This window comes from Drosophila grimshawi, unplaced genomic scaffold (assembly GCF_018153295.1).
Source record: "Drosophila grimshawi isolate 15287-2541.00 unplaced genomic scaffold, ASM1815329v1 contig_848, whole genome shotgun sequence".
NCBI classification, from domain to species: domain Eukaryota; kingdom Metazoa; phylum Arthropoda; class Insecta; order Diptera; family Drosophilidae; genus Drosophila; species Drosophila grimshawi.
The window spans coordinates 8,093,353-8,110,301 of record NW_025063692.1 but is presented as its reverse complement, the minus strand read 5'-3'; the positions used below and the strand labels follow the sequence as shown (position 1 = coordinate 8,110,301).

General features: G+C 39.3%; 1 protein-coding gene across 7 annotated transcripts in view; it reads right to left on the bottom strand.

Annotated features, from left to right (window-relative positions):
• Window positions 1-16,561, bottom strand: part of LOC6565753 (fasciclin-2) — an 82,582-nt gene extending 66,021 nt beyond the window's left edge. For 2 of the 7 annotated variants that reach the window (XM_032738682.2, XM_043215972.1), the window contains exon 1: window positions 11,842-12,069. In XM_032738682.2, the coding sequence (XP_032594573.1) occupies window positions 11,842-11,923 (82 nt within the window). In that variant the 5' untranslated portion in view covers window positions 11,924-12,069. Of the gene's footprint in view, window positions 1-11,841; window positions 12,280-16,325 lie in introns of those variants that run through there. The other 5 variants (XM_032738686.1, XM_032738687.1, XM_032738684.2 and 2 more) reach the window with 5 other exon arrangements.
• Window positions 16,562-16,949: the final 388 nt, after the last annotated feature.

Below are 16,949 nucleotides of genomic sequence, written 5' to 3'. Positions count from 1 at the left end.
GATGGACTTTTTCCATCCTGCAACACGCATTTTTCGGGCAGGCGACGTCATCAAAATTTTCCGCCTATTTGTTTGCAACAAACAAAATGAAAACAGTCGTGAAAATAAAAATAACCAGACGATGACGTTGAGCCCGAGATGTGGGCACTCCTTGGTCGCAGATCCCGGTCGAGCCAAATGCTTAATGCCAAAACAGACCACCCCTCTCAAGCCAACCACCTCCTCCCGCTGCACGACCGGGCTGACATTAGATAGAAAAGCGAAGGCAGTTAAAGCGGCACGCGTCAGAAATCAAATGTCAACCAATACACAGACAGACAGAGCGAAAGACATAGATGTTTCAGGCGAGTGCGAGCCAGAGAGAGAGAGAGAGAGAGAGAGAGAGAGAGAGAGATGGGGGGATGTTAGTTAGAGTTCAACTCTCTGTCTCTGTCATCCCTAGGCACCTTTTAAGCGTGCACACTTTGCCAATTTATGAAACAATTCTCTTCTCATACACGCTGGTATTTTGATCAACCCTCTGCTCCCTCTCCCCTCGTTGCACCCCTCTAATTGCTGTTGCAGAATTATTGCAGCAACAATCAAACGTACATCAAATTTTATTAGCTGTTGTGCCAAATTGGCACAACCAGATGGCTATGTGTGTGTAGATCGAATTCCCAGCATACATTTATTGCGTTCAATGACAGGATTTCTTTGGATTAGCTGCAGCTGAAATCGATTTCAGTTTTCATCTATTAACAGCAACATTTTGTATAATTGTCGAGGTAAATTTCAAATAAAAATAACAACATTTTTGAACATTTACATAAATTAATTTCTTAAAAAGTGCAATAAATAGGATATTGTCGGAGACATTTGGATTTGATAGGTTGCATTGTTGTATGCTTCTAAGCATTGAACATTTTTTCCTTCCTTCAAGCAGAAATATGCAAGTTATATATCAGCGCAATCAGTCACCAATCAAATTAAAGCCTTTCAAATTGATTGGATTTAACACTGGCTCGCCGCTCCTGTCACAAAATCAAATCTAAACTATACCCAATCTTTGAGCGACTTTTAGGGCTTGCTTTTGTTCGAGTTGAGTTTGATGTTTAAAATAATGCCCCATCCCTTGTTGCTGCACTAATTGGTGGGTCGCTTTAAGGCACAAAAGCGACCAAGCAATTTGTCTAGCTGGCAGAGAAAGAAAAGGAAGCCATCCATAAATGGAATTCAAAAAAGATGTTAAACTAAATTGCCAGCGCCCAAAGGCAAAAGATACAAATCCGCAAAAACTGGGCAAAAACTGAATCAGCAAAATTTAATCATCAGCCCCATTGTTCATCTGTGTGTGTGTGTGTGTGTGTGTGTAACTGTAAGTGTGTGCGTTATATGCGCTTTACTTGGAACTGCTGCAGAGCTTAAAAAATAATATATATGTGGAAGCATAAAAAAAAAAACTTTGGAGACTTTGGAGATGAGCAAAGAGTTTTGTCAACTCCGATTTCGCTGGAAGCCCGGAAAAGGTATATCAAAAAACTTTTTGCGACACAACCTGAACCCCGAGATAAAACCATAAGTTACGTATAACATAAGCCCTGACTGTCCAACTGCCCAACTGTCCGACTCTCACTCCGTTCGGTCTGTCCGTCCCATGCTCTTTGTCTGCCCCTGTCTCTGTCTCTGGGCAAAACGCAATGTGAATGAACTTTTACTTTTACGCAGACAGACAGGCATGGGTCTGAGTGTTGGGATACAAGCTGGGATTATAGATGCATCACACTTAGCTGCAGGTATCAACTTGAACTGCATCATTAATCTTGCACCCGCATCAAGAGCCCGGAACCCCGAAATCCAAAAACCTAACCTCAACCCTTTTCACTGACTGTCTGCTGACTCAGCTGTGAAGGTGGAGATGGATGTGGAGTCTGTCTGCCTGTCTGCCTGCCTGCCCGCCTGCTTGTTTTGCTTGGTTATTAATGGGTTAAGCTAATTATTGACACTGACACTGATGTCTGACTGTCCTCCCCAAGGCTCCCGGCTCCCCCCGCTGCTCCTTGCCCCCTTCCCTCTTCAACCCACTCTCTGATAAAAAAGAGTCCAAACAACAATAACAATCAATTTAAAATTCTTTCCAATACATTTGGTGCGCAAATTATGCATGACAAATGTTTAAAAGTTCATGACTAAAATGCAAACAAAGAGCTTCATGCAAGGGCGGCGACAGCAGGGGGGATTTTTACAAGGGGAGCAGCAGGAGAAGGTGAAGAGAGAGAGAGAAAGAGCCTCTCGTTTTACAGAATTGGTAAGTTGGTAAGGCTTGCAGCTATTGCGAACGAGTGAGAGCCATGTGAAAAATTGCCATAAAATTATGAAAAAATGCACTCTAAACTATGGACACAAAAAAAAGAGAAAAAGGTGAGTGGGGGGGGGGGGGGAGGCAAACTGCCAAGGGTTAAGGCCTGTTGATGCAGCCGCCAACTTGGCCAACGACGAGCAGCAAGTTCGTAAAGTTCTGCGTATGTTTTCATTTTTTTTTTTTTTTTAGGTCACAAAAAAAAGCTGCAGTAACCGAGGCGTAGGCAGCTAAATATTTAAAGGGATTTGTTTGCTTGTCAGACGACCGAATAATATTGCAGAGTTGCCAACATATATTAGGCAATTCTACATAAACAACAGTAAAACACTTTTGCAATTCAAATTTATTCAATAATTCTTTTAAAGTGAGCTCGATTTTTAATTTTAAGCTTATTTGCCAAAAGTTGCCCAAGGCCTGCTCCACCATCCCCTGAAGCCGCCGCCCCTGGCTGAGAAACTGCAGTGTGGCGAAACGTAGCAGCATTTTAGTCAAGGTAACTCTCGTCATCAGTCAGAGGGGAAACAGCAAACAGCGTAAAAAAAAGCGACAATGCTACAAAATTGAGCTGAATGTGTGGCCAAAGCAGTGGCAGCTAAGGGAGCGGAGGGGCTGATAATGACGCCGACGCTTTGGAGGTTCTGAGAGCTAAGCTAAGCATGATGTGATTGTGATGGAAGTGAACGAAGCAATTCAGTTGTTGGGGAATTAAGGGGTGAGCCGGGTGGGGAGAAGAGGCGCAAGCAAGAAATGCGGTTTATTTGGTTAAATGTTGAGAATTGGTAAACTGCACAGCCATGCACATGAAATGGAACTAAGTAGAGAGGGGGTCGAGGGGCAGGCGATTTAGCAGGGCAAATCTGTGGATGCACTTTTCTTATTTTTATTTAGTTTTGTTGTTGTTGTTGTTGTTGTTGCTGCTGTTCTTGTTGTTGTTGTTGTTGATGTTGTTGGTTGGCCTCTCGTCAGAGTTGATGAGCTGCAGCTGATAGCTTGAAGCTTAATGGTGGGAAAAAGTGCAACACATAACAGAAGAAGAGGAGACGAAAATATAGCAAAAGTAGAAGAAGCAGGCACCGAGGAGCAAGAAGCAGCAACAGTTGAATGGGGCGTGAGGTGGGCGTGGGAGCTGAGCAATTGGAGTGTGGGAAATTTAATGAGTGGGAACAATACCAGATACTTAAATGAGCAAGTGAAAGCCCTAAGCGACAAACAAATGAGAGTGATTGCGTTACCAAGATACCCTGTAATACATTAGCAATATGCAGGTGAAGGGTAGGCATAGTAAATAGATGAAAACAGTACAACTAGATAAATGGAGACAGGGAGCAACTGTAAGTGGATTAGGATTATGCAAGTTGAACACATAAAAATCGGAATACAGGACTGCAATTTGAAACAGAGATTGAAGGATTGTTCGACGGAGAACTCTTTAGGATCTGGCGCATATAGGTGCCTATAACATGTACATATCATCAAAATGAAAGCCAATAAAAACAATAGAATGCCCTAACAATTGTGGCAGTAATTAAAAATGTGAAACAGAATCGAATTGATTAAGCAACTACAATTCTAAAACGAAAACGACAGCAAAAATAAGAGAAGCCAGAACACAAAAGACAACAGACAACAGGAGGTAACAGGACACATGACTAGAACCATCAACGAGAGTTGACCTGTGCTCCATGCACTTTGCATTAACAATTACAAGCAGAGCGTCCCAGGCCACAATGTTCAATGAGGACCCAGGAGCCCGGGAAGACGGGTAAACGGATAAGCGAACGGTGGGGGAAGGGGAGGGTATCAATACTATGCAAATGTTAAACTAAGACCATTCAACCAACACAAAATGCCGAACGTCAACGACCACGACAATTGAGGCCGCAACCCGGCAAATCGTTTCAACAAACAAAAAACAAAACAGAAAAAAACAGAAAAAACAGGGGGGGTAATCCAAAAAGGAACTTGAAAACGAAATCGAACTTGGATAGCGCCCCGGCCTCATTGTTATGCAATTGCAAGCGGCAGGCGAGTCAATTAAAAATGCAGACGGATGGCTACAACCACTTTTGTGGAGTCTATGGTTCTCAGTCTAAACGACTGGATTAGGGCCAAAAGACCTTCTGGCTACACTTCGAGCAAAACATAGAGAAGGTCGAACGACACAAATTAAATTCATATTTCTTATGGGCCTGCAATACTTCATAAATCTCGACGCTCTCTTTTAGACTTTAAGTAAACCAGTTCTCAAATCAATTCTGATACGTTCTCCAAATCAAATCTAGTCATCAGCTCAAGTTCTAGAATCGAAGTTGTTTAACTAACCTTAGCGTTTGACACATATTTCAACATTTTGAAATCAAGAATGACTTAGACTTGATTTAAGCATATTGTAAAATAGATAGAAATTCCATGCACTTGAATTGCATACAGCATTTTTCTCCAAGTGTCATCGCAAGTGGTTGTATCATTGACCTTTTGGCACACGCCAGCACCTCAGTCAGTCCCTCCCTCTCTCTCCCTCTGTCTCTATCTTTGTCTCTCTCTCTCAGTTTTCCTGTGCGTGGTATGTGTGCTTGAGTAAGACATAATCCAATTAGCAATTAGTTGTGTCGTCAGGTTACCTGCCTGCACATATGCGCATGGGACCCTCTTTAGATGGTTCAGTTGATAGGTAGACTGTAAAGGTACGGTACACGGGTATGGTACGGTAGGATGTACCCACCAAACCTAGACACACACCCAAACACAGTTGCAGTCGACGGTTTAGGTTTAGGCCGAGTGTGTTCTAATGCATTACGCATGCCGATGCCGACTAAATAACTCAATTTAGTATGCCAGGGGCGCACTTGTAAGGCATGCAAGCAGCACGTCTTCTTAGCACTTCCTGTTCGGCCTGGACTAGACCCCTCCCCACCACCTCGTTTACCCATATGGTTGTCGGTTGGTTCGTGCGAGTGCGTGCCCAACTAGTTGTTAACATATAGATATGTAACCGACGTACAACATGCATTCTAACAAGGCTCTGGGCAACTTGCGTAAGTTCCTATCAAATATTTTTTCTCATGTGTGCACTTTATAGAGACCTAATTTAGTTTTCTCAATTATAGTATGCATAAAATGAAATGCTAACTAGTTTTTATGTGAGAGTGGCATGATATTAAATTTGTACACTGTAGCCCTTATAGCTGTCAGGAGATTGGCACATATTCAGTAAATATACTTGACTCAACACTTCTATGCCCACTTTATGGTTACTGTGTATATACAAAATAGGTATGTAATTAGTTATGTTTATATGGTAAGGGGCGATGGCTTCACTTCATTTAAGTCAAGTTTATTGACTCGAGCTCTGTCTGTTTCCTAGATAGACATATGTATATATAACAAGGAATCATTTTGCATTCTGAATAGATACATTTCACATAGTTTGCAAAGTTATGAGAAATTACAAATAAGATGACAAATTAAAGTCACATTTTGAAGCAAAGCATTCGAATCGAGTATACATACTAAGTATGATATATTGATATATGTAAAAGATAAAGCAGTATTGAGTTTGTCGGTCTTAAGATCATTTGCGCATACGATACATATCTCATTTATTATAATTTCTCAAGGCATTCTTCAGTTTGCTGTGTTATTCTTTCTGCTTTTCTGGTTAGCTGGTATTTTACGAGCAACAACTGAATTTGTTATTTAAAATTCATTCATCATACTTAAAAACTAAAAAAAAAAAAAGCGATGGAGAAAGAAAGAAGCAGACAGCCGCATTTTGAGCTCAAGGGGTTAAAGGGAAATTCAGTTGGGGGGAGGAGGCAACAATGCAACAACAAAACAATCCTTCATTTGTATTTTCAGTGCATTTTTTAACTCATTGTTGTTGTTGTTGTTGTTGTTTTGCTGGTTTTCTCATTTGGCTTTATTTTGTTATATTGTTGTTGTTTTTGTTGTAAGTTTGTGCTGGTTTTGGGTTTAGCTACTTACTGTGTGTGTGTGTGTGTGTGTTTTTTTTTTTTTTTTTTTGTAATTCCGCTGGCATTATATGCGGGTATTCATTTACCACGACGTAAAAAGCGCCTTCCTCTACCACTTCCCTCCCCTTGCATTTCACTGCATTGCCATTGCAACTGAGAAAAAGTTGTTTAATGGCATCCAAAGAAGCTACTCATGAAGTTAGACTTAAGGGACGAGGTGAAAAGCGGGATAGACACTTGAAACTGACACAAACATTGGTATATTCTTCTTGTCTTGTTTATTTTCTTTTCTTTTTTATGCATTATTTCACTTCTCTGTTGGTTTTCTCAGCTCATTTTCATTTTCACAAACAACTGAAGTCTGCAATAACGCTTCGCATATTTGGATACCAGGCACAAATTCAGATTCCGATTCAAAGACACTTGTAATTATGCCATATGGCATATGGCATCTCTAGATGTATGTATATATAGATAATTTTGATTCACTTGAGCTTGAAAACGATAAAGGCCGCCGTGGCTCGTTTGTTCAACTTTTGACGATTATTAAAAAATTGAGGGAAAGCAACAACAAAGGGCAATAAGTTGTGGGAAAGCAGTGCGCGTACACCGAGAGAAAAATATATATATAATGGATAGTAATTTATTATTGTATATTTTAATATTAGCAGACGAGCAAAACTACTAATACTTAAGCAATGTTGCTTATGTCTTGATTCATGCTTAAAGCGAAGAAGTGCTTGAATTGTTCTCTCAGCTCATAGCTCATTAAATATGAATACAATATATGTATGGATGCTGTTGCAGCTACTTACTCATAATTAGCACCCACATAGCTGGATTTTTGGGCACCACACACATACAGATACACACACACACACACACACTCACACACAACAGCCAGATTGAGAGTCTGGAGCGCATCGGGTAAGGCGCGGGTGGCCGCAGCTCATTTGCAGTTAATTTATGGGTCTGCATAAAAAGGGAGGCAAGCCCGGCAGCGCCGACTCAGTAGCAGGGTGGGCGAGGGGCGTGCAACAATGGTTGCTAATTATGCGCAAGTTTTTGGATCAACTTCAACTAATTGTCTGTCAGTGTGGCACAGGCTATTCCCAGAGATTGCCTCCAATTCAACTCCACGCCCCCAACCTCCTCCTTTTTTCCCAAAAAAAAAAATGAAAGGAAGTCAAGTGCAGATGGCAGGCTAAAGTTATGCAAATAGTATGTATATACAATCTTATATATATATATATATATATATAGATGGATAGATAGATAGATACTTGGCCATGGCGACTAGGAGACGTGCATCCCATGCATTGCATATTGCGCACATTATGCAGCTCATTATAATCTTTATTAGATTGTGAAGCGTGTCTCAAATAAATCATGCCAGCTCCTGGCAATTTTTTGCAGTGTAAATGATGAACCTTTTACTGTTTTCACTTTGCGTCGAAAGGATTTTATGATATTGAATGAGTCTCAAAGGAAGAAGATAAATATATCAATATGAGTATTATTTTAATCTTCTATTCACATCTTTAAAGATTTTTAAGCAGTGGAGCTCAAGGGATAACGGATTATCTGAGTTCGATTGTAAAAAGTTGTTATTCTTAAAGGCAAAAAAGATTTTCTTTGGCTTAAGCTAAACTATTTTAAAAGAATTCTATTTTTCTGCCATGCAACAGATCATTTATCAATTATATTGAACACTGAGCATTTTGTCAGTTATCAGTTTTTAATTGGCTTGTTGAATGCACCATTCGTTTAGTCTGTGCTACAATATGAAGTGAGTTCAGAGCTGCACTTCATGTTTGTTCCACAACGGTTTATTTTTACATTTTCTTGTGTATTTTAATTAAAGCAAATGCTCGGCGGCTTAAATCGCAGCGAGAGTTTTGCCATGTCGGAAAAAAAAACAAAAGCGGCCCAAAAAATCCCTGCAAACAGCAACAATAATAACGCGCAACAAAAGACAATTGTCGGATGGTCAGGAGCTGGCATGGTGGGGTAAAAAGGGCGGGGGAGGGTCAGAATTGTGCTATAAAAATGGCCTTTAACGGATTAAGATTAAAACAAGAGTAACAGAGACAGAAAAACCTGCAGGCGACACAAACTGGGGAAGGGAGAGCAGGGTAGTGTGTGTGTGGGGTGTGTTTGGAGTGTGGCATGCAACATAAAAGACGGTAGCAACAATACGTTTTTTCTACGCACGGCCAGACTTGGAACATAATTGGAATTTCCTTTTTCCTGCCCCCAGTACAACGAGCGTACTTCAAGCAAAGTGCCACAAAAGAACCTGGCTCTAGAGTTGCCTACGCTTGTTGCAAGCACGCAGTAGCGACTGCGCTGCCGGCGCTTGACCATCATCAGCTGCCACAACAACAACAGGCACAGCAACAATGGATGCAACAACAGCAAGAACAACTGACTTCATCAAAACTGTAGTCAAGAGTTTTTGCCTCACAAGAGAGATTCCCAAGAAATTAAAATATGTCGTTGGCATTAAATTGAGAGATTTAACGTAGCAAGAGAAAGAGAAGGAGCGAAAGGGAGAAAGCGACTTACGTGAGAGTACTTCGTCTTTGACTTTGTTTCGCTGACTTTGTTAAGTTCAAGGGTTACAGTGAATGTCGCCCCTTGAGTAAAAAAAAGAAAAAGAACACAAGCAGAAGCGCTTTTGTTGTATAGCCCGTAACAATTCTAGGAAACAATTTCGAGCTGAGAATATATGTATGTACATCTACTGATAAGAAATAAACACTATAATCTTAAATATCTTGTTTTCAATATAACTTATCTTTTCCTTTCCCTGCTTTGTGCTCACCTGAACATTCTCAGATGACATTAGACTACTCAGGATGATTTATAATGTATGTATGTTCATCTATTTACCGGGTTTATTCCACTCGACGATTAGTACTTGTTCTCTTAAAGCGCTTTTCACAGTTTCACTAATTTCTTGGGCTTGATTAAATGGGGCGCTTTGTATTATTATGATTAGTGTTACAATTCTGGCAAATTCCTAATCAGTGTTTTCCCAGGCTTTAGTGAAAGCTCGCGACGAAAATTAAGTAGGCTAGTTCCCGTTCCCAGTCGCGGCTAATTATGAAACATGGAATTTCGATACGTCGGACAACGATAGAAAGAAAACGAAGAAGAAGAAGACAGTGTCATCAGCGGGTTTTGAGGGCAGTCATAAAGAAAACACGAGAGACAAGCCCGTTTAATGCAGTTGAGCCTAGGTTAAATGTGCTTGCAACATTCAATTGAAGGCGCATGCGGCATGATGACGAGTTCTTTTAATGTTGGTGTTTCATCAAATCCGCTCACAAAAAAGAAGAAAGAATAATAAAAAATAAAATAAAAATAAAAGAATTACAGCAACAGCTAAGCAGCAGAAAATAATGTCGGACATGTTAACGAAAAAAAGTTGCGTTAATTAATTTCATTTACTTTTTTATTCTTTCTTTTTTTTCAGTTGTCGAGCACTTTGCAGGGGGCATTATGAGTGTGTCATGACATGTGGAACGCATTGAAGCCCGACATTTCCCAGGCATGTATGCATATATATATATATACTCATATATACACTCACACATACTCTTGATCAGGATGACGAACTACTTTTCTATGTCAATCTGCCTACCCATCTATGCTAAATAGTCGTTTGTAGAAGTCCGAGTTGTTTTATTCACAAACAAAAAACTTTCTTTTAGTTAGTTACTATTGTATCAGAAAATATTTGAAATAAGCAATAAGATATCGATATATCAATGATAGAACATATATATCGCATTGAAGCCTTATGTTCCACGGCTAAACTAAAATATTTAGCTCAAGCTTCAGCTATTTTATGTTAAGTAAAACTCGCTGCAAGGGCATTAGAACATTGGTCGTCTAAAAGTTAGTCTGTTTTCACTGCTGGCAGAACAACTCTGTCGAGTCAGATCCGGTGTTGCTGGTTGTTCGCCGTAACAAGTACTGGTACGGCTCTTTCTCTTTAGTGCCCCCACCCTGGTTGACCGTTTAGAGAAAGGTTAAACAAAAGACAGAACCGTACAGAACAGAAGCTGATGACGATTAAAAAAATAATAATAAAGAGGGAAAGAAAAGTGGTTCTACAAATGAAGCGGATGTGGTAATTGGTCGTCGTTTTCTTGCCTAGCTTTGTGATACCAGCAGAAGAGAAGATTTCTACAGCAAACTATCTATCATATGTTGTTATATATCCACAGGCCTTAGACAACGCCTCGTCATCATGATGATGATATGATGGCGGAAAAGTGCTCTTGGCTGAAATCATAGGGTATCTCATGGCCCACCAACAGCTAGCTAATATTGCAAACCAAAGATGTTGGCATTCGCTAACTTAGTAAGATAATAATTTGATTTGTATAATTAAGTGTCATCCGATTCATGGAAAATTCGACTCGTGACAAAAGCTTAAGTGAAAGATCACCTGCGAAAGATTGTGATTGCGATTGCGATTGTGGCAATTTCGTTTAATGTGTCGCATTTGGCTAAATAAATATTTGGGCACGAAATGTTTTTATAATGTTGACGATGGATGAGCGAAGCAGTCAGGTGGAGAACTCAATGACTTGAGCAAATGCGACAATTGTAACTCCCTCGAGGGTCGCTAATCGCTCAACTATTTATAATATTTGCTCGTCTCGATTACGACTGTTTCATTTTCTCTGCTTCTCGGCTTCTCTATTGCCTGATTCTGTGTTGGGCGCGATAAAAACGCGATACGCAGACTTCTTCTAGGCCAAAGCGTAAATATTGACAGAGCAAGAGCATAAGCGATAAGAAAACTGTGCCTGGCCATTTCGAACTGTAACTGAAATTGGGCTTTTGTTGATTTTGGACCTATTTACACGAGCGTTTTCAGGGTCTCAGTCTCAGGCAGCAACCAAGCCACGCCAGCGAAAGCAATTCCCTTCACATATCTTTTGCAAGATAATGTACTTTATTTTATTATGGTTGAATATTTATATGTGAGTTGTGGTTGCTGTTGCAATAAAATTACGATTTGAATTGGCCATGTTTATTTAGCTGTAGGAAAATTACAACTAACTAATAAAAACTATTCGTTAGTAACCCCAACATATATTTGCATACACTGATCAAAAATATTCATTGAATAAGATATAAAAGATATAATTTCTTAATATGCGGAATACATTTCTAAAGACTAGAAATCCTTTGCACTTAGCTGGCAATATCGAAAATGTAAAGCCAGATTTAAAAATGTAATACAGTTTCAGCAAAAAATGCGAGCCGTAAATCTAAAAAAAAATTTAAATTTTTCACTTCGCTTTAGGAGAAGAACTTCTTTTCTGATTGCTCGCACGTGTCTAATTATAAAATGCAAAACTGCAAATTGCACTTTGCGACTGGCCAAACACATACATCAGTGCATTTGTATATGTTGTTGTATACATGCATATATATATATATATATATGTGTGTATGTGGATCGGAATCGAGATCGAGATAGAGATAGAGATGCACACTCACCAATAGTCAAGCAGCTGCAGATCACCACATAATAGAGCAGTGTGGCGAGTTGAGCCACTCGTTGCCTTTGCAGTTGGCCCATTTTCCTTCTTGTTGTTTGTTTTGGCTTTTCTTTCTGTTGTTCTTGTTGTTCTTGTTGTTGTTGTTGACTTTTCTTGTCGTTCACTTTTCGCACAAGAATTGAATTGTATTTTCTTTCTTTATTTAGAGTGTGTTGTTTTTTATGTTGCTTTTTCTTTTGTTACAGCACACAGGAACAAAAAATGCATAAAAAAAATTGCAGTTGCTTTAATATGGCTTTAATTTTATAATTTGTGCACTATTTTTGACACACACACGCACACACACTCGTCGTTGGCAATTAGCGATACTGCGCTACTGCTGATGAGCGACTCCAAAGTTCTATCGATATTGAGTTTATCATGCGCTCTGTGCAATCTGGAAAAAACAGAATTGAAAGTGTGGATTAGTTTTTAATTACAAAGGGTACAAAGCAACGAGTGAAAAAAGTAACGAGTCGGCTTAACTACTTTAGAAGATACGTTTAAAAAATGAGCTTAAATTGAAAAAGTAAAGAGTAGAAAGTAACGAGCATTGAGTGGTAAAATCAAAGAGTAGAGTAGCTCAATTCTGTTAATGTTGAGTTGAGCTTAAACTAAAACTTTTACTAAAAAGATTAGCATTTGGCGACTGACAAACAGCGTCATTTTACAACTTCGAGCAGAGCTAAGGTCAAGCGGCAGCCACAGCTCAGTTAATTAAATACAACCAGAGCACTGAGGCAAGGGACCAACTAAGGAATGCACTTGGACAATTTCAAAGTGTCAAGCAGACGTCCAAACTAATCAACAGTTAAGTTATCGGGTGAAGCAACTAACGAAACAAATCATATTATCAGCTCTGAGAAGAACAATTTAAAACCCCGACAGCTGAGCTTACAGCTAAGTTAGCCAACGAGTGCCAGCAAACTAACGAATGAGCTTAGCCAACTTCTAAAAGCTCAAAATTGCGGGAAAGACAATTGAATTGACTGCGACAACTGCAAACTAACTAAACCTAAATAAATAAAAAACTAACTAAACCTAAATAAATCAACTAAAACGAGTGACTCTTCGTTGCGACGAGTAACAAGTGGAATACTAACGAATACGCTTAGCCAACTTTCGAAAGTGACAAACAGAACTGCAGACACAATTTGATTTCAGCATCAAATAGAGCCACAGCTAGTTTGTGTAACTAAATAAAACGAGTGGCTTACAACGAGTTGCCAGAATCGTATAACGAATACAATTCTCAACTTTTTTAAAATGGCCAAAGGCTGACAGACATTCAGCTGACTGTTTTGAATGCTTCTCGACAATTGAATTTAGCGTTAAAATAAAATGCCAAATGTTGGCCTTTACTATTTGCTGGCCAGTCAGTTGACTGACTCAACAATAAAGAACGTTAAAAACTCCGTTGCTGCTGCTGCTGCTGTTGCTGCGTCACACACGAGCGATTTTGTTGGCTAAAACGCTGACTAAAACCGGCAGCAGCGAAAAACTTGTCGATTATAAGAGACAGCGAGAGAGAGAGACAGAGCGAGAGAGAGGGGCAGAAAGAGAAAGAGAGAGAGAGGGAGAGAGAGAGAGAGAGAGAGAGGGAGAGAGAGAGAGAGAGAGAGAGGGAGAGAGAGAGAGAGAGAGAGAGGGAGAGAGAGAGAGAGAGAGAGAGAGATCAAACGTGTGTATAACATTCGCGCATTGTCTTCTATCTCATTGCATTCTTAAGTTGGTAGCAGAAGCAAACCTGCTCGGGCGACGCACATGTTGCCACCACCAGTGTTGCCAACAACCAACGAACAGACCGAGCAGAAACAAATGCAGCATTTACAAAACAGTTTCCTGATCAATTTCAATCGAATATGCCATGCTAATATATATAATAGGGAAATCAAGTTTGTGTTTGGTTGGTATGAAAAATGTTTAATATGAATAAATGACACATATTGACGAGAAAATGTAGGTCGTAGTTTAGACAGATCTTAACGCGATTGGGATCTCTTAAAAAGAGAGCCGACGCATAATTACCAAAAAGAAAACATTGTCAAAATGCATTCGCAACCAACTGGTTCTCACAACGAGAGTGTTAGTCCAATCCACATATTCAATTAATCCTATTCGGATAGCTTCTGGGTGCTAACAGCGTAGATCGATCGATAGACAAAAGAAAAAAGGCTAAAGTGACAGCACTGATGCGTGACGCTGCATGGCCAGTTTTTTGTAACGGAAATTGCAGCGCTGTCTGAAGTCTGAACACGTCGACTCCTCACAGCTACAGATGCAGCTACAGATAATAATTGAGCAGCACAGCGAGATAGGGGAGAGTGGAGAGGGCAACAATGCGCAACGCAACGCAACGCATACTTAAATAGCACACCGTACCACAAATATATATTATTTATTTATTTATTATATTTTTTTGTTGATTTATATATATACGATATATATTTGCTGCTTGACTTCCAATAGTAATTTTTTGGCTGATGCTTATCGTGCAGGTAGCCCAAAGAGTTCTAACTGCCTGTGTGTGTGTGTGTGTGGGTGGGCGCTCAAAGCGGTTGCGAGCGCTTCACTTATCACAAGAGACAAGAGAGCAGCAAAAAACAAAAAGAGAGAGCGAGAGAGAGAGAGAGAGAGAGAGAGAGAGAGAGAGAGCGGTTAAGAGCGCGCATTCAGTTTTGTTTGCAATTTGTTTGAGTCGATATTGTTGTGCTGTTTTTTATGACATTTCGTAACTGGCGCACGATAAGCAGCTGAACTGACTCACTGACTCTCACTAACACACACGCACACACATGTGACACACACACACACACACACACACAGGTGTAACAAAGCTAAATTGCATGGCTCTGGCTGTCCTTGAACTGCAACAGGTTCACCCAGCTACTCATTTGTCTCCTCCCCCACCCCCCTCTCCTACGACCCACTACCCCCTGTGTGAGGCATCTTCTTGAAGTGCTGGCAGCCTGGCAACGCTGCCAATAACACTTGACTTTCTTACATTAGGGGTAGTCTCCACATACGTATGTTCATTAAATCAATATTTACTGCGCTCCAAAACCCTTGAATTTCCATTATTCATAGTAAGCGAGAGAAATTTGGTCAGGTGAAAAAACTTTCAGCTAATAAAGAAAATATGCGAACCAGGTTAATGGTTGTTGTAACAGAGCGCTCGGAAAGTGGTGTCAAGCGAATTAGCCAAATGAAGCCGGGGAAAAGAATCACAAAGTGGCAAAACAAACACGACTCCAACAAGAGGCTTGCTTTCCAACTGGTCAACGGGTTGGGTCTTTAACACTCGGTAATTGTAATTGCATAATTCCAAAATAATTATTTTTTCACGACAGTTTTTTCTTTTGCTCATTGCTTGTATTTTTGAAAACTTTTTGAAAGTTGTATATAGACGAAAAAAAAAATGAAAAAAAGTTTAACGCTTAATTGTCGGCAATTTCCAATTTTTAAAGTTGTTTTTATTTTTCGCTTTAGTTTATCCATAAAATAATTAAGTGTGAACAATAATTTATTTTATATTACAAAATTGGAGTTTAGTTTTGAAACAATCTCAATAAATTTAAGCAGCAAAAATTCGAAATTTGGTTCCTCTAACTACACAGATATTCATATATTCAACTTTGGTTTTATATACGCAAAACAAATAAATCAAACTAGAAGTTATACTTGTGTATTTATAGAACTTGGGTAAAAAAATCAAATTTTCTATTGGTCCAAAAAGTTTTTACAACTTTTTAATAAATTTAATTGTTCAGTTGAACTTTATAAAGTTGCTCGTTTTATTAACGCTCACTGTGAACGTGTGTGTGTATTTATTTATATATATATATATATATATATATATATGTGTGTGTGTGTGTGTTAACACTTTAATAACGCACAGCAACAACAACAAATGGGCGTCATTCCACGAGCGGTTCAACAAAAAAAACCTGTTTTTCATATCGTTTAATTTTTCTTTGCTTTGCGTTGTTTTTTTTCTTTTTTTGTTATTATATTTTCGAGTTGTTTTTTCCCGCTTTGAACAAAGAATTCATGTTGCACTTTAGAGGTGTTGTTGTTGTTAAGACACATTTTATATCCATATTCAACTTTTATCAAGCTTTATTTAATTTACTTTACTTTTAGCTTCAATTTGTTTTTTTTTTTGGCACACGTGACTCACAGTTAAATGAAATAACTGCAACATGCCAACAGACAAGACGGAAAAAACTACAGTTTAGCGATCGCCAAAAAAACGAATAAAAAAATGCTCTTCATATTTTTATGCTTTTCGCCACGCTTTTTTTTTTTATATAGTTTCTGGTTTATTTTTAAATGGCGCAAGTTATTTATATTGAAATATGCGTGCACTTAAACAAAATATACAAACAAATACAAAAAAAAAAATACAAAAACATAAGCGACAAACAAAAATATGAGTATTACCAATATTTCATTGAGAGAGAGAGAGGGAGAGAGAGAATAGCGTAGACACGCACACACAGAGATAAATGAGCGTACGTACTTTATGCGATAAACGTTAAGAACTCGCGTACCGCTGTTGTTACCACAGTTAACTAATTTACGAGTTTTGGTTCAACGCCAACACACGACGGCAAACGGCTTACGACAAAAAAAGAGCAGACGACGTCCGCTCGCCACGAGACAAACGAATTCAGAATGAATCGAACGCGCGCTCTCTCTCTCTGACATAGCTAAACGCTGGCTAACGGCTCGTTGCTGGCGCGTCGCTTGGCAACTTTTCGGCAGCAACATGCTGCTGTACACACACAAACACACACGAACTCTGCATTTTGTAACGGACATGGCGTCGCCAGTGTTGCTGATTGCCGTGGCGACGCTTTGTTGCCAGCCGCGTTTGTTGCGAGAGCGCGCTTAAGCTTTGCAGCAAAGGCAACAAAAACAATTGCCGTTAGCAAATTTTTTAATGCGAAAAGTACGGCATATGTTGAAGGAAAATAAATATATGTGTATATGTATCTATATTTGTATGTTTGTATGTTTCCATATATTTCAATTGTATTATAAACTCTTCATATTTTCTTTGAG